General features: G+C 39.2%; 1 protein-coding gene across 6 annotated transcripts in view; it reads right to left on the reverse strand.

Annotated features, from left to right (window-relative positions):
* TEAD1 (TEA domain transcription factor 1) overlaps positions 1-18,430 on the reverse strand; it is a 221,972-nt gene that overhangs the window by 58,672 nt on the left and 144,870 nt on the right. For 2 of the 6 annotated variants that reach the window (XM_034769979.1, XM_034769977.1), the window contains exons 4-6: positions 10,317-10,381; positions 7,048-7,110; positions 6,896-6,958 (exon numbers count right to left, since the gene is read on the reverse strand). In XM_034769979.1, coding sequence (XP_034625870.1) covers positions 6,896-6,958; positions 7,048-7,110; positions 10,317-10,381 — 191 coding nt within the window. The remainder of the gene's footprint in view (positions 1-6,895; positions 6,959-7,047; positions 7,111-10,316; positions 10,382-18,430) is intronic. The other 4 variants (XM_034769982.1, XM_034769980.1, XM_034769983.1 and 1 more) reach the window with 2 other exon arrangements.

Here is an 18,430-nt window from a genome sequence, read left to right on the forward strand (position 1 = left end):
AACTTTTCTTGTAGGAGAAAAATATGATGTGGTGAAGAAGAAACGGCAATTTGCTCACAAAATGGATTTTACAGTATAGCATAAGACACTGACATAAAATAGTTTCCTAATAAGTAATTTTGCAGATGTTATTTCTGCTCATATATTGTATTGATTCAAATAACCTTTGCAATTATTAGCTGTAGCTCTAAAAAGATAAACAAATCGTGAAACTATACAATTGTTCTGGACAAAAGATAGAGAGCACTTGAATGTTTCTAGCCCTGCTCTCCAATTTGCTTATTATTAGAGAAGACAGTAGTAAATACAAAAGCTGGCTATTTCAGCCAGGCAATAGCTAATGCCAAGAAGAGAATGCGCATTCAAAGCTGTCCCAACTTGCTGCCTAATGAGTAGCAATTAATCCATCTTATTGTATTTCAAAATGCTGAAGACTCCATTCACATCAAAGGGAATTTTTCAAGGCTTTTATCATTGTTCATTTAAAAAGTATAGTGCTATCTTTAGCATTCTATAATTGTCAACAATATTTTTTTATCCCTCAATGTGGAATGTAGAATAATGGATTTTAAAACATATAATACGTGTGAACTGTAGGCATTTTAATGTTTCTTATTTGCTTCTCTTTTAATTAATCTTATACTATGAAAGAATATCTAAAATCAAAGTCAAAGATGGGAGTGGATTCTGGTGTATGGACTTTTTCGTGAATTCTGTATCCTTGCTCTTTATTTAGGCAAAACTCCCACTGGCTTCAATAGTAGTGTTTTTTTTAAATGTGGAGTAAGGATTCAGTTCACCATTAGTACGGAGAAGGGAACATCACTCTCCCACCCTCTCTTGCCTCTTTCTCCATGAGGCTTCCATAACCTTAGAAACATTTTAAAGGTGGGGGTGGGGAGATTAAGATCCCTAAAAAAACCCTGCAATATTTGAAATCCTGGCCTAAAGGAAATAAGATGCATTACCCTCTCTGGCGAGATCTGTGGGACACTCCAGATTGGTGTAGTTGAGATGTAGTAACAACGTTTACAGGTAAAAAATTTCCTGCGCGCTAAGATCCACCAATCCAGAGTGATTGTTGGCATTGTGCCTGGTAAATTATTATAAAGACAACCATACTGCACCCTCAAAAATACTTTCCATTGAGGCTTTCCTCTCACTATTCAGGAAGAGGATGCTGGCAAACAGCCTTTACAAGGAGTGGGTAAGAAATATTATCTGTCAGGTAAGCGTCAACAATATGCCAGCCAATTCCTAGAGTAACCATAGCTTTGCGATCTTTACATCCAGTCCTAGGATACTAACAGAGGATGAACAGCTAATTGGATGCCTTACATTCCTTAGCAGGAGTGCCAAGTACTCACTCTCTCTCTCACTGGCTAGATTCAGGCAAAGGCTCGGTAGGTAGAATGATCTCTTGGTTTAAATTAGGCATCTTGGTAACAAAATTTAGGAACTAAGGTCACTGGGACATCTCCCAGAAGTCCAACACAACGGTTGTACGCAAAAAAAATTATTAGCTGTGAGTGGGCCAGAGCCAAGACCAGTGGATCCACCACTACAGAGTTCTATAGGCCTGAAGCTCTGGATCTTAGATATCTACTATACACCACCAAATTAGGAAGAGGAGGTGTATGAGATATTTCTAAAACAAATAACAGAAATATCCAAAACACAAGACCTGGTAATAATGGGGAACTTTAACTAATAATATGGCAAAACAGAACTTTTTGTTCCAGAAAGTGGAGAAAGTAACCGGGGGACAGTTACTTTAGACTTAATTCTCACCAACAGGGATGAAATGGTAGCGAATCTGAAGGTGGAAGGCAATTTGGGTGAAAGTCATCATGAAACAACAGATTTCATGATTCTAAGGAAAAGAAGGAGTGAGAGCAGCAGAATAAGGACAATGGACTTCAATAAAGCAGACTTTAATAAACTCAGTGTACTGGTAGGTAAGGTCCCGTGGGAAGAAAAATCTAAGGGAAAAAGAAGTTAAGGAGAACTGGCAATTTCTCAAAAAGACAATATTAAAGGCATAACTACAAACTATACCAACGCGAAGGAAAGATAGGAAGAATAGTAAGAGGCCAAAATGGCTCCATCTGGAGCTCGTTAATGACCTGAAAATCAAAAAGGAATCCTATAAAAAAATGGACAAATTGCTATGGAGGCGTACAGAAGAATAGCACAAGCATGCAGGAACAAAATCAGAAAAGCTAAGGCACTAAATGAGCAAGGGACATAAAGGGAATAAGAATACATTAGGAGCAAGAGAAATAGGAAGGAAAGTGTAGGTCCCTCTGCTTAGTGGGGAAGGAAAGCTAATAACTGATGACATCAAGAAAGCTGAGGTGTTTGATGTCTATTTGCTTCAGTCCTCACTAAAAAGATTAATGGTGACCAGATACACAACACAATTAATATTAACAAATAAGGGAAAGGAATGCAAGCTAAAATAGGGAAAGAACAAGTTAAAGAATATTTATATAAGTTGGATGTAGTCAAGTCAGCAGGGCCTGCTGAAATTCATTCTAGGGTACTTAATGAATGAGCAAAAGCAATCTTGGAACAGTTAGCAATTATCACTGAGAACTCCTGGAAGATGGGTGAGGTCCAAAAGACTGAAGACGGGCAAACCTGGTACCTATTTTTAGAAAGGGGAAAAATGAGAACCCAGGTAATTACAGACCTGTCAACTAACTTTGATACCTGGAAAGATACTAGAACAAATTATTAAACAATCAGTTTGCAAACATCTGGAAGACAATAGGGTTATGAGGAATAGCCAGCATGGATTTGCCAAGAACAAATCATGCCAAACCAATCTATTTTCTTTCTTTTACAGGGTTACTGGCCTAAAGAATGATATGGGGAAGCTGTGGACATATGTCTTTATTTTATGGATTTGATATATCTTGACACAGTCCCACATGACAGTCTCATAAGCAAACTAAGGAAATGTGGTCTAGATACAATTACTAAAAAGTGAGTACATAACTGGTTGAAAGCCCGTATTCAAAGAGTAGTTATTCGTGGTTTGCTGTCAGACTGGGAGGGCATATTTTGTAGGGTCCCACAGGGGTCAATCCTGGGTCTGAAATACTATTCAATATTTTCATTGATGACTTGTATAATGGAGTAGAGAGTATGCCTATAAAATTTGCAGATGACACCAAGCTGGGAAGGGTTACAAGCACTTTGGAGGACAGGATTAGAATTCAAAATGACCTTGACAAATTGGAGATTGATCCGAATTCATCAAGATGAAATTCAATAAAGACCAGTGCAATATACTGGGATGCTCTAGGTTTACTGGGTTCTGCCACAACACAGAGGGCTGGACTTGATGACTTCTTGAGATCCCTTCCAGCCCTACATTTCTATGATTCTATTTTCCAGTTGTCATTTCAGCCCAAAATGCCTATAGGAATAGCAACAAAGCAACTGCACAGCTGCTCCTCAACATGCTACCAGATTTTTGCAAGGGAATTTTGTAAGTGGAAGCATGTTTAGGGAATAATCTTGTGGCAAGGCAAGAGAAAAGGAGACCTAGGAGACTAAGGCCATCAAGCATCTCTTGCTGAACTGGTAATTATGGACAGACAAAAAGGATATTTGAATTCTTTCCAAAAGCAAAAAGATTTTCCCCTCACACTACAGTTGAGGAACGTGATGCTTAGACACAGGTTGTCTAAAATGTCAGTTGATTGCCTGAACACTACCCATATAACATTATATAAAAGTTATCTTTGGCCTTTGCTCAGTGCTGGACCACTTGATTCGCCAATAGGTAGCACAACTGGATAATGCAGGTGTGAGATACAGGATAACTGCATTCGCTTGTTACCCCAGATGCTCTGACACTGGTTGTTTTTCATGTGCTGGCTAATACTAACCCCAAAGATGATTTTACACGTGATGATCTGGTTATAGCAAAATACAAGTAACTGGTCTTTACTGTAGCATGGACAATGAAATGTAAAATCAGGGATGCCAAGAAGTATCCAATCCTTCTTCCACCACAAACAAATAACGTTTCCCTAAGGTAATTTTCAGCATATGTTGGGAAGCATGGGTAGTTAGATATAGAAATTTTAGTTGTTCCATAAATCAGGTAATTCCACAAATTATCTGGAGGGGTGAGGTTTCTTCTAAGGTCCAAAAGAATCGTTTCTTCCTTTTCTGAGTGAGTGGTTTCAGCTGCATGAGGAGGTAGAGCAGTAGATGTGTTCCTCACTGAAATTAGAGTACTTGTATTATCTTCTTCTTCCTCAAAATTTCAGCTCCTCCATTGTGGGGGAGGGGAGAGGAGGAAGTGGCAGCTCTAATTTGTCAAGAGATGATTGTGCAGGTAGAGCAGGAGCCAGGTTATAGACACAGAAATGCCAAGTGCAACAAGATGGCAGCGAGGGGCCATCTGCTTGGGCACAGTCTGGGCTTCGTCCCTCTCCCTCCTCCTTCCCTTCAACATGCTGGACACTCTTCTGAACAAGGAATTTGAAGAGAGGTGTCAAATTGTGTCACTTCCTCCTAAAAGCCAGTCATATAAGGACGGTATTCTGAGTACAGTATAAATACTTCTCTTGAGGCAGTTAGGTGGGGAAATAGGCAGAGTCTTGGCATTGCCCCTTCTCCTCAATGTGCTGGCAAGCATACCTGAGCCTGCATATGTTAGTAAGAGGGCGCTGGTCACAATTTGCTGCTGGTATTGGTTAATTTCTCCACCATGGAGCAAATAGAGAGTGGAGGGAACTGTGCCTCTCAGGGACACATTTCCTTCCTTTTGCTGCCCCTTTCACAGGGCTTGTTGTGAAAATTGAAATGGCCCTTTTAAAAAATTGCTTTCTCCATCCTTGCTGTGTAATTCTTCCACAGACTTGAAGTGAATGTCTTCTGTAGAGCTGCAGGGATAGTGAGACCTGAGTGTGAAGGGAATTCGTAGCACCAGAAGGGTGGCCTAATTTTCACTAGTCCATTGCTTGTTACTCAGTTGAGGTAGAGCTGCAATCCATCAATCAGCACTGATGGATCTGAGAGTGTAGGAATTAAAGAAACCATTACACAATAAATTGTTGTCCTAGAAGACTGTTCCTTCTTTACACAGCTCCTTAAAACCAACAGTCTTAGCAGGATACTTTTTTGAGCTCAATTTATGGTAAGTGCCTACAGAAAGTCAACTAGAAAAGGGGACTTTTAAGTATCACTGAAGTTTAGTTTTTTGCCTTGCTCTGTGAAAAGCTTCAGTAGGAATTGTACAGTAGGTGCAGTAATAAAGAACATTTTTGTTTTTAAAATAGTGTCTTTTCATATTTGATGGTACTTTAGGGTATGGACAAAAATATTTTTTCAAGTTTTCCAAACACTATGGCCAATTTTTTAGTTAGATTCTTATTTAAATGAGTAAATATAGAGCTAAATTTTCTGATTTTCAAACTGCTGAGCATTCACAGCTCCTATCTATGTCAATGAGGGCTTCAGGTACTCAGCACCTCTGAAAATCAGGCCACTTATTTAGATGCTTAGATATGGGTTTAGGTACCTAACTTTAAGCACTCAGTTTTGATAATTTTGGCCTAAATTGCTACATCTCTCTGTATTATTGCACCCTTGGTTAAAAAGCAGTATGCTTAAGTTGCCTTAGTTCTTCATCAACCCCAACTGCTTAGCCAGTGAAGCTAAAAAGCCAGCCACCACAGCCATACAAGCTTGCCTGCATGCTGCCCACTGCATACTGAAAACCAAATGCTTCTATCAAGTAGGCCTGTTATAAAGCCAGTCTGTTATTTACATATTGCAGTTTCAAGATTGTGGTAAGCTTCCCCAGCACTCACCACTTTGTATTGTAAAATTACTTTCTGAAATATTTTGCTTTTCAGCTAGAACAAAAACATGATTTGTTCTCATTCATAACCCCAGGAGGGGGGGGGGGGGGGAGGGGAGAAAACCAAACAACAACTCAGAAAAAAGAGGGGGGGGAGGGGGGAATAAAAGATTTACAAGTTGCTTTGCTTTTTGTAAACAAAAAAAAAATTAAAAAACTCTAAAACCTCCTTGCATTTCTAAGTAATGTCAGGCAACTTTAAAAACGTAACACAAGATGTCCCTTGGAAAATGTGCAAAGACCCTTATTAATCATTTCCAAGAGGTTCCTTTTAGTTTTAGGTAGACCTTTCATGGAAAAATGGGGACATGTACAATTCGATCAAGTTAGATTAAACAAACATATTAATATTCCCCCAACATGATGCTGATTGAGAATCTCCAAAGATTAACTAAGATAAATGTAAATATTTTACTTTGAAAGGAATATATCTTTGGGGAATCATGTACAGTAGTTAATTTAAAGTTATATTAGACTGTACTGTGGAAATTTCAGCCTGCAGTTTCTAAAGCAATCTTAATAACTATACTGTCTGGCTCTTAGAGTAAATAATCTATTTTTAAGTATTCTTGAAAGCATTTCAAAAGCACAGATTAAAAGCATTTTGGAACAGAAAAGAAGCATCACAATCCCAATTATCGCTGTGGAAATGTTCTTAGTGTGCAAGTGTACAAAAAAAATAAAAATAAAAATAAAAAACCCTCCTTTTATTTAAATACACTAACAATCTAGCACTAAACTGTTAAAAAACTAACGGGTTAAAAACAATCATGTTTATGTGCTGAGTGGTTACAAAGAGTAGCTCACTTTGTATCTGGAGAGTGTTAAAATTTTTAATATGGATGCTAGTGCAGAAATCAGAGATTAAACACAAAGAAATGTAAACAGCTACCACATGCAAGAAAACTAGGTTACAAGAATCACAGCACCAGGCATTCACCAATCACCATGGAAAACAGGAAATGAAATGCATAGCAACCACAAGCCCAAAAGCAGAAAAGCGCATACCTTCAGCTTGGAATGAAAATCACGAGATTTCCTTCTGGCAAGAACCTGAATGTGACTAGACACCTGCAGGGTAGGGGAAGGGAGGAAAACAAAGGAAAAGCCTGTAACCATGGAGATGAAAAGCCCCCTACAACTGGGCAAGCCAAACGTACCTTAATGGCGGCTTGAATTTCTCGAACTTTCTTTCTTGCTAAGACCTGTATGTGACTAGACACCTACATTGTTCAGATTTATAAAAAAAAAGAGAGAAGAAAAGAAAAAAGAAAAGAAAAAGAAAAAGAAAAACAAAAAGGAAATCAAATTTAAAATATCTTTTTAAATTACTTTTTTTGTGGGGGGAAGTTATTTGCATCTTCAGTAAGCTCTGCTGTTAAAGATACCACATTCCCAGCCAGATGCCTAGCTCTTAGCACCAAGGCTTAATAACACAGACCATCACTGCAGTGACGTGACTAAGGAGAAAAAGTTTAATCTATCAAGTTATATAGTCTTTTACAGGAGAGAACCAATGACACTGTTCAGAATTAGGTGTGGACCACTTGCTCTTTTGTTACAAATCCTACGACCCCTATAGACAGCCAAAGAGTCTTTACTCATGCAAAGAATCAAATGGATTTCTTGCATGAATAAGGACTATCCATATTCGTAGGGTTTGCAGAATCAGGCCCTTGTAGCATTCAGCATTGAACGAGAGACTTTATTTGACACAGCATCAAGAAATATTAACAATAATTTATCGTGTTCTATGACTTCAAGTGATTACACCAAGGCTGTGTTTTGAGCTACATTTGTTAACAACTGATAAAATATTGATACACTATAGGTATTAAAGAAACATGAAATAATGCTGCATTTCTTTATAATATGAATATCGGTCATGCTTCTACCACGTTGATAATAACTGCAGGCAACTCCTTTGAAGTCAATTTATACCAGGTCTGAATGTGGCCCACTGTCTTTACATGCACTACGTCAGTGAAAAATATGTGCAAGCATGAGACCCAGTCCCACACTGGATCAATTGTACTGGAAGTTTTGCCTGACTGATGAGGGAGGGATTGGGGGCCATGTTTTGCAGTCATATTTTCTCAAGTATGTGTTAAAATCTGTTGTGATGATGGGTTAAATCATAAGAACGGCCGGGCAGAGTCAGGCTAATGATCCATCCCGCTCAGTATCCTGTCTTCCAACAGTGGCCAGTGCCAGATGCTTCAGTGGGAACGAACAGCACAGGGCAATTACCGAGTGATCCATCCCCTGTAATCCAGTCCCAGTTTCTGGCAGTCAGAAGTGTAGGGACACCGGAGGATGGGGCTGACCATCTTGGCTAATAGCCATTGCTGCACCTATCCTCCATGAACTTATCTAGTTATTTTTTGTTATACTTTTAAATCCTGCCTCGCTGCTGAGCAACCAATCTAAACAGAAGCTGAGGGCATTTAGAACCTCCAGGAGTTGCTCAGCCCCCTGCAGGGCCTAATATGATTTTCTCTAAACTGCAACCATAACAAAAATTGCTAGAGAAACTTCTCTACCACCATATTGTTTATATTACAGTAGCACCTAGAGACCTGAACTAAGATCAGGGCCCCAATGTACTGGATGCTGTACATACACATAGTAAGAAACAGCTCCTACCCTTGAACAGGTTTGACGCTAAACAGACCCGACAGATAAAAAGAGGGGGAAAGGAAATATTACTATCATCACTTAGAAAAATCCTTTTGTTGTGGTACCTTAAAGCAACTCATGTTTGTTAGGGAAAAAAACGTATTGTAATATGTAAACAAATTCTGATCCCTGAGGGCCAACTTTACGAGGCTTCTTAATGAAGCAACCCAGGAATGAGAGTCTGTAGTTATTCAGACTAGTAAGCAAGTTGATAATTCAACAGACATGCATAATTGTCACAATGGTAATTTTTGTTTTCAGTTTCGCAGGATAATGGTGTTGAAGGTTACATGGTACGCACAATTCTGCAATTTCAAGTTTTAATTTTAATTTGTTGAGAGATTCTCAAAAGTAGTGAGACTCAAACTGTGTCAAAATACTCATGATGTATTCATGATGTATTTTATTTATATACAGGGGACGGGTGGGGGGGGGGGGGTCAGAACCTCTGGTGTGTAAATCAACATATCTCTATTGATTTAAATGGAGCTAGGCTAATTTACCCTGGCTGAGGATTTGGTCATGTGCTTGAAGCCAATGAGTTGTAATGTGCTCTTAGCCGCACCTGTGCAACCCCAAGTTCATGGGGGTTGCCCAGGTATAACAGAAGAGAACTTGGAGCTTTAGTCCTTTGCTATGGATTTCTTTGTTAATGTGTTATTTGTTCCGTCTCTATGAATTGCAGATTCTCTCCTTCCTCATGGCTTTTTTTCATCCCTTGTACTTTATATTGCTTCCTAATTGACAAAGAACATCACCTGGGGGAAAATGTCACCCAATTCAATGTGCTTTAAATACGAGCATTGGCAGCAGGCCATCTTCATTTGTGCTGACTCAGCATTACTTTTCACCACAGTACAAAACAAGCATTGCATGCCTGAATAAAAGCCTCTCCCCCGTCTCCCCATTCCTCCATAACACACACTAATAAGGAGACCTGGAAGCTTGTGCTCAAAGTTAAAGAAGGAAAGGGACAGTGTAATTTGCAAACTTTTCACACTAGTGAACCAGTTTAGTAACTTCAACACAAACTACACAAAGGTTATGTGTGCATTTGTGAGATGGCTAATCACTGTGAATATAACAATTAAAGGATCTAGTCATATGTGATAACTTAATTGATATGTGATAATCTTCTGAAAAAGATTAAAGGCTGGTAGAGGTTTATGCTGACTTACTTATGAACAAAATCTTTTTGTGGTTACAGAACAACAGCACGCATAGCTCTTATGGGAACAACTCTATTTCACCCTATAGCAACCACTGACCATGAATAGGGAGCATGAGTAGAACGAGTCCTCTGAATACTCATTATTTATTATTTTTCATATCCACAGCTAGTAACTTTCTTGTTTAGGTGAAGTGGCCAGACATTTAATTGTTCCATTATTCACCATATGAAAACAATTGTTAAATTCTATATTTTCTTTATATGCAAATGATGCATTAATTAATAATAACAATGATGCAATAATTAATATGTCTTATGTTAGTTTGACTTATGAAATGCTCTTTTCACTATGAGATAATAGCTACATATGTAGAGAGATTAATATGGAATGTGCCCAATAAATGGTCACTGAAATGATGAACAGATCAAACAATGGATTTTTAAAAAGCACATACTTAATCATAACAGTGAAATCAATGCATTATCTCAACAGAGCTGAATCACTGACAGCCACTGCAGCCAAAAATGCCACGTTTTGTTATTCGCTGACATGCACACTTTCCAATTGGGTTGTTTTACCTGTTTCCTGGTCCGTGTCTTCCCTGTTCTAAGTTTGATGTATCTGGCTATCAATTCATTCCTACCTGAAATGAAGAAGAATTTACAATGAGGGCCAAGCAGCCACAATTCTGTAAATGGTGCTATCAAATTGCATGATTTAAAAATATAAGATCTACAAATGTGAGGATAGTCTGATTTTTATATAATCTGATTTTCACTTATAGAAGTGGCATTCATCAATATTTTTATCATTTACTTTTCTTTCCTTAATACAGTACATTACAGACAAAGTATGTGTATATAACAAACAACGTATATGTATATAAGTAAAATATAATCCTACTTGAGTCCTGCAAACACATTAATGGAAACCTCAACTAGACAGTGAAAAGTTGAAGACACATGTCCCAGTGACTGTGCAGCTCCTTAGAGGCTGTAATCCTCGACTCCCACTGTTTTAGGCAAGGGTGGCCGCTTGCTGTGGATTTCTCAAGTTCTGCTCTGTGACTTTAGACAGTCACACAGGCCAAAATTTTCAAATGCGAGTTTATAAACTTGGACATCTAAAGGAGCAGATGATTTCCAGAGGATCTAATGCTCTACAACTTCCAAGCTGAAAATCTGGTCTCTTCTTTAGGTCTCCTACCTTTGGAATTCCGGTGTGAGCATTTTGGCCTTAACTACTCTGTGTCTTTTTCCCATGTTTAAATTGAGGCTGAGAAAATATATCCACCTTGCTGAGGTTTAGAGAGGATTGGATAATTACTTTGTAAAAGTGCTTTGAGATCCTCCAATGAAAGAAGCTATGATCCTGATTCAGCAAGGTACTTAGGCACATACTTAACTTTAAGCAAACAAGTTCTTGCATTGACCTGCTTAAATAATTTGCTTAATTGAGGACTGTAAGCACACTTACTTATTATTTTAAAACTCTAGTTCGGTTTGAAACATACTTTTTGGACACAGGATTTCAAAGTCTAAAGTTGGTCTGCTTTCTCAGCCAGAGAGCATGGTGTTTAATGCAACTAAAATTTTCTTTAAAAATCTCCCTCCTAAACATTACTGACATCAAGGTTCATGACGTTTCGATGATGTCCTATTCATTTTCACTTTATATTATATAATCTCTACATGATCTGTATTATTCTCACCATGTTGAACAAATGTTATGTTAATTTAGAGTCGTGTTTGTGTTAAACACAAGGTAAAGTAAGCAAGGTACCAGTGAGAATGAGAGGACTTAAGTTAAGAGGTTATTTTAATTGCAGGTTGAAGACTAAGGTATTAGAGACCTTAAATCTCACCACTCACTGGGTCACATTGAAGTTAACTAGCAGGGTATCTGACTAGAAGGTGCAGTTAGGTGTCATATCCATATCTGACAGGTATCCAAATTTGTATTGGTTTGCTGTTGTGGGGACATTTTTAAATAAGGAACCTACACTGGAAGGGGCACCTGTTAAATGGAGCATTTAACCAGGGCCACATACAAGTTTTTTGGGCCAGGGCAAAATCTAAAACTAAATCACCCAATCCAAAAAATTATCAGTGCAAAAACACTGAGGGAAAGCAGGGGCAGAGGGGGCATGCTGGAAAGAAAGCCTGCCCCACACTCAGCTACTGGCCTGTGGGGCTGGGCCTGGCTCCACATGGGTGTTGCAATCTGGTACATGGGATCACAGCGTCACTCATGATGGGGGGTGGGCAGCCAGGCCAAACTTGAGTGAGTGATGTTGTGACTTGGTGCACGGGGTTCCCGTTGAGCCAAATTCAAATGGTGCTGTGACCTGGTGCCCTAGGTCACAAGCCCACTTACTCAAATTCCATGGGCTTGGGGGCCCTCTCAAAACAGTGAGTCCAGGGGAAACTGCTCCTTTTGCCTACCCTCTCTGGGAGGTCCTACACAAAATACAATTATTTAACTAGGCTTCCTCCCCGCCACCTTCCACTCTAAATCTAATTTTACATCTTTTCTGGAAAGTGTCACCTCCAGCAGTGGAACACTCCTGTCCCTTTTGTAGTTTATTCATATTCTCTGTGCATAGATAGATGAATGTGAAAAGTGGATCTGCACTCCCTTTGCTCCTCCTTCAGTTTGGGCCTGGACCACATGTCAGAGCTATCTGGAATAAGTAATTATGGTAGTGATGCAAAGTTAGTGAGTACATTACAGGGCATTTAAGGCCAAACTTCAAAAACCAAATTTTGCATGTGCAAACAGTTACACATTAGCCTAAATCTGCATACACAAAATCAGCAAACTGAGCTGTTAGCTGTCTAATTAGATGCAAAACCTCATCATTAGGCAGGTTGAAAACAGATCCCTGACAGCAATTCTGCAATGCACTATGTCAGAATGGTACATCCTATTTTCAGGGAACAATAGTCCTGTCCTTATGTTCACAGGATGGAAAAAGTGTGTGTCTTGACTATGTGGTTCTTATATTATCCTGAGTAATTCTCAAGTATTCTTTGGTGTTAGCCAAAATATAAATTAAAAATTAATTAAATATTATTAAATTAAAAAATCTGGAAGGAGATTTTAAATGTTACACCATCAAAATCAAGAGTAGCAGCACTTACACGATACAACAAAATGGACAGTCCTTGTCAATCTAGCAGTCTTCACACATCTTATATTACTGAGCAAGTTAGCAAAAGAGTAAAAGTCCTGCTAATAGTTGTGTCATTCAGAGCCCAAAACATCTTCTCTATGTCGCGCTCCCTATGTAGGAGATATGGACAGCTTTTTTTTTTAATAGCTACATTATTTTTATTTGAACATTATATAATAATATCCAGAGCCTGGAGCTGACTGCAGCGTGCTTTCTGCAGCCCAGAGCCCCACCTTCCAACATGGAGGATGATATTTGGTTTCTGTAGCAGTATCCCATGGCCTTAGACAACAACACCAGTTACTCCAAAAAACAGAGTTAACTGCACAACTGTTCCATGATTGTGAGCCAGGGAAGGAAAATGGGCCACTATCGTCTCTGAAGCCACAATTCATGGAGAAAACAGCACTAACGTGGTAAAACAGGGAAAAGATCATCCAGAAGTAAAAGGTGGGTGAGTGGTCAAGAGACTGAGGCCTGAGCAATGGGAAAGAGCAGGAAAAACACAAATAAAACAATGGTTCCAATATACTGCAGATGCACCAGGTCAGCAGCTTCAAGCAACCTTCCCACAATGGTTTTGTACCCTTACACATCCGCATTGTCCCTTTAATATGTATTAGGGTAACACAGTGAGTGAAAAACTGCTAAGAAATGAAAAGAGAACAAGGAGGGTGAAGGATTGATGATCACTGCCTTTAATTAGCGAACATGAACAGTGCAAAGGATCTGGAACCTGGCAAATGTCAGGGAGCAGTGTATGGTTTATCTGTTTGGCAGATAACAGAGCTGATGTGTTCCTCAGTGTGGCAAGCTGTGAGGAAATTTTACTTGATTTAAGTGCACCTTTTGCTTAAACTAGGAGAGGTGCTCTGCTGTGGAAGCAATGGGAGCCACTTATACATCTTTCAATAAACATGAATAAAATACTCAGGCCCAGTTCTTCAGTGCAACAAGGTATAAAAAGTTGCCCTAGAGGGGCAGCTGGTGATTCCCATCATGTAAGAAAATCCTTAGTGTAAAGGCAGCATCACCAGCTCTATAGCCCCACATTTTGCATTCATGACAGGCTTGGTGTGGGGGTAGAGTGCACTCATCAATCCTTAGCCAATGAAGTAGTCCTCATGAGATCATGGCAGCTGGCCTAAGGGCTTGTCTTCACTACCCGCCTGGATTGGCGGGTAGAAATCTATCTCTCGGGGTTCGAATTAGCGTGTCTCGTCGGGGCGCGACAATCAATCCCCGAATCAACACGCGTACTCCATCAGCCCAGGTAGGAGAAGCCCCGTCAACGGGGGAGCTGCGGCGGTCCATTTGCCGCCGTCCTCACAGCGGGCTAAGTCAGATCAGATACATCAAATTCAGCTACGCTATTCGCGTAGCTGAATTTGCATATCTTAAATCGATCCCCCCCAGTGTAGACCTAGCCTAAGTCACACTTGAGGAAAGAGCTGTTAAACAACTTCAGAATATATATTTGTACCACTGTGTGTAAATATATTTAAAACGTGGCCCTTTTCTGATACTCTGGAAGATTATTTATCTAGAGTGAGTTTTTATACTAAGATTAGGCATTGCCTTGAAAATGGACTTTAGAATGAAAATGGTGCTGGTATCTAGGGGTTGAAAATTTTACCCAACACATACCAGCTCAAGAACTAAATCTATTCATCTGGCCTAAATTCACCAGCATCTCAAGTCATTCCCCCATTCTAAACTATCACCACAGGCAACATTTTTGTCCTTGGTCAGAGTCAGGGTAAAAGGGAACAGAAAGATGGCTTAGATTAGAGCCACCAAGCATGAACTGAGCGGAGCTGATTGAGCCCAAGCTGCCACCTGCCCTGAGGAAAATTTCACTAATCAATAAGCATGAACAATAACACTTCTTAATACACACAAATTATACATTCATTGCGGTATCTAGAATCACAACCCCTCAATATTATCCAAATTGTTGAAGCTGAGATGCAGTAATTCACCTGAAATAAATTTTATCCATTTCTATTATTTCATTTAAAACACTGTTATGAGCTGTACATAATTCTCCTCTGTTCTAATACTACTACACCCAAGTATTAAAAAATAAGATTTTTTTTAAAAAATTGTCATGATTTTTAAGTCAAAGTTGGTTTGAGCGTTTAGTGGTCATGTTTTCAAGCTTTTCTCCTCAGCCATGAGGGCTAGAAACTTTTCTTTGTAAATGGAATTTGTGATGGTCATATAATCACCTGATAGGAGCTGAAGCTTTTAAAAAAACCCACCAAATATTGCAAGGCTAATACTCAAACATTGCCCCTAATCTGACTCCCATCTGCACACAAATAACTTGAGTTAAGTGGTGCTTAAAACTCAAGCTAGCTGGCCCCAGGATGAGCTGGCCCCATCCTGGGGCATGGGTGACTCGAGTGCTGCTTCGCAGTTTGGTTGTTCTCTCTCATGTTAGGATAGCTTGATTCTTGAATGAGTGCCAGTACTTGAATGTAGTAATTTGAGCTAACAGATGTAGTGAGACAAGCCCTAAAGGACAGAGCATACAAGATAACCAAGACCTTACAAATCTTCTAATGGCCATAGTTTTCCTTCAGGGGAGAAATGAGCCCCAAGTCTAATCAGGGAAGAAGGTACTTCTGCCTTAGAAGTCTCAATAACATCCCAATATCAGTCTAGCCAGTGTTATCTGAGAAGCCTTAACTAAGCCTTTCTTAGACTCCACCTGTAAAATAAACATTGCCTAACACATAAAAGGAACTAAAACTCTCCAAATAAAAGTTTAGGGCCTTTGTGTTATCTGCCAAGCAACACATTCTCTCTTTTTTTCCAAAATCAGACTGGGTCAGAAACTGACCAAACAAAGAAAGCTTCTCTCTTGACTGACATGGAAATGGAGGGAATTTTAAGGAAGCAAAGGCAGGACAGGATATTCCTAAAACTCGCCCTGTCTTTGTGAAGTAGCAAGAGGCTGAACAAAATGGGACTCAAGGAACCACCTACACCAGATATTAGAAATCCTAGGCGTTGCAAAGTGTCCCTGATTAGATATGTATGTGCTTCTCCAAGAAGAGTACGTTTGTGGTAATGTTTTCTCCACCCTTCTCCTAACGGTGAAAAATAATATATATGGACATTGCCAAGTGGAAAAGAAACCTCACGCTCATGAACTGGAAATGTTCTATTCTTTCTTGTCTTTTGTTATGAGAATCAATCTCCTCCTTGGAATTTTTTGGTTCAGGTATCAGACAGTCTTGGGAAGGTGCCCAGTGAGATAAGGCACATCTCCAGAGCAGAGGAATCTTACTGAGTCTATTCCAAGGGATATGGAGAACTGGAGGAAAAGCCTCCCTTCCTCAGAAAGGACCAAGACCGTGGGGGATTAAATTTCATTTTTTTTAAAGAATGTTTGATGTGGGTTTGTTTAAAAAAGAAAATCCAAGTTTGTAGACTTCTTCCACACCCACCTGTAAAATAAGCTCTATTTAAAAAAAAAAATTACAAATTGTCCCTTGGTTGATACAGTGGACGATACATTTTAAAACTAGAGCAATATTTTGTACTCATTCTAGAAACTACTTGGAAGACAGTAGCATATCAAACTTTTCTCCCTGCAGAGTTAGGAAGACATCAGTGCATTAGTTATATTTGGAACAAATTTGAAATATTTCTTTCACATCCATGAGGGTTAGTGACTTTTTTTAATTTAAATGAAAGATTAAATTACATGGAAGTTGACAGCATTCACTCTGAAGAGATTCCTATTCTCCATGGGAAAGCAGAATTTTCAAATCCTTCTGATATAAGCATGCTATACAATGCAAAGAAAACTCGTAATAATTGTGGCACTAGCAGACACTATTATTATGCAGCATATATTTACACACACAAATATACCACATGAATGGAGCAACATTCTGTTTTCAAAATATTTTTATCTTCAAATAGCTGTGAAAAGAGTATTTTCCATAATTCACACTTCACAGTTCAGCTGAAACTCACACACCCACACTGAAACTATGGACATTCAGCTGCAGATCCGCAGCTGGGGTAAATTGCCACAGAGCTATGACAATTTGTACCAGCGGTGGATCTGCCCCATAATCTAGCAGGCCAGGTTTCATTCCATTCTCTAGGCATGATCTACCATTCCAGTATTATGCCGAAATCAGTCGAGTTACACCAGCACAGAACTGGAAGCAACACAGGGATGAACTGTGCCCTCTAGCTTTATAGCTGCAGGGCAGTGTAGAGTTTTGCAATCCCTTTATTTGGAAAGTTAATGACACAAATTAAAGCATTGCACCCAAAGCCCATGATAATAGCTGGCTTCAAAATGTGTGTGCTAATAATAAATAATATATTAAGTACAGAAAATTAAACCATTTAATAACCTGAAAATGGGTAGGGAATGAAAAAAAGTTCTCATATTCAGTAGCAAAATACAAGTAATTAGAATGAAAAAATAAGCAAACTTGAGATTCCTCTTTTTATGTGACTATATATTGTTATTTTCCCCAAATAACAAATGGTATTTCAGATACATGCATGGGTAGTGCTCTGTGTTTAAGACCTCATTACAAACATTTATCTACAAAGATTTCATACCCAGAACAGTATTCTCACCATGGCCAAGATTTTCAGTAGTAACTAGTGATTTTGGGGTACCTGGATTTTTGACTGCCCAACCAGAAACCCCTAAGGAGGCCTGAGCACCCAGCCTTAGACCAAATCTTGTTGTCAATGGGAATTTTCCTTGACTGAGGACGGAATGCCAAATCCTTATGCTAGACCTCTTACAAACTTAACTTGGACAATTCGTGTAAATAAAGGAAGCAGGATTTGGCCTCTTTGTTTTGTTGTGCAGGAGGGGCCTACTCCAGATACCATTGAAGTTAATGAGAGTTTTTTCACTGACTCCGGTGGGAGGTGGATTGGGCTCTATTTGCTGTTTTGCTCGACAAGAACTGGATTCTGAGTACACCTCATTGATGGCAGTGGGAGTTGCGGGTGCTCAGCACCTCATATGAGTAGTCAGCACTTTGCAGGATTGAGTCCTGAACTTTTCCACTCCATTTTGCAAGCATCAAATGAAGCTCTTGGAGCATTTGCCCAAAAGTGTATGTGGTGTTTTCTAAAGACACTGTAAAGCTAAATTAACTAACAAAAAGTGTCTTGTAGATAAAAGAGTGCTAAAAGTCAACAACTGGTTAAACAGTTTAAACGCGTAAGTAAGACATCCTCTATTTAAACGTTATGGGCAAATCTATTTTAAGCTTTTAAAAATATGAAGGGCAGGTGTTTAAGTCATCCACATACTGAGTTTTAAGAAGGCTTAGGGTAGGGGGTTGGGCTCTGCTTCCTATGCAGGCAGCATTTTGTTCAGACAAGCTTACTGCAGAAGGTCATGTGACATAGGCCAAATAAACAGCATCTGGGGATTTTCAATTACAGACCTTCACCCAGCATGCCTGCACTGTAATCTCTACCAGATGAGGCTCAGGCCTCACTATTTTCAATAATTCA

The sequence above is a fragment of the Trachemys scripta genome, chromosome 4, assembly GCF_013100865.1.
Source record: "Trachemys scripta elegans isolate TJP31775 chromosome 4, CAS_Tse_1.0, whole genome shotgun sequence".
Classification (NCBI taxonomy): domain Eukaryota; kingdom Metazoa; phylum Chordata; order Testudines; family Emydidae; genus Trachemys; species Trachemys scripta.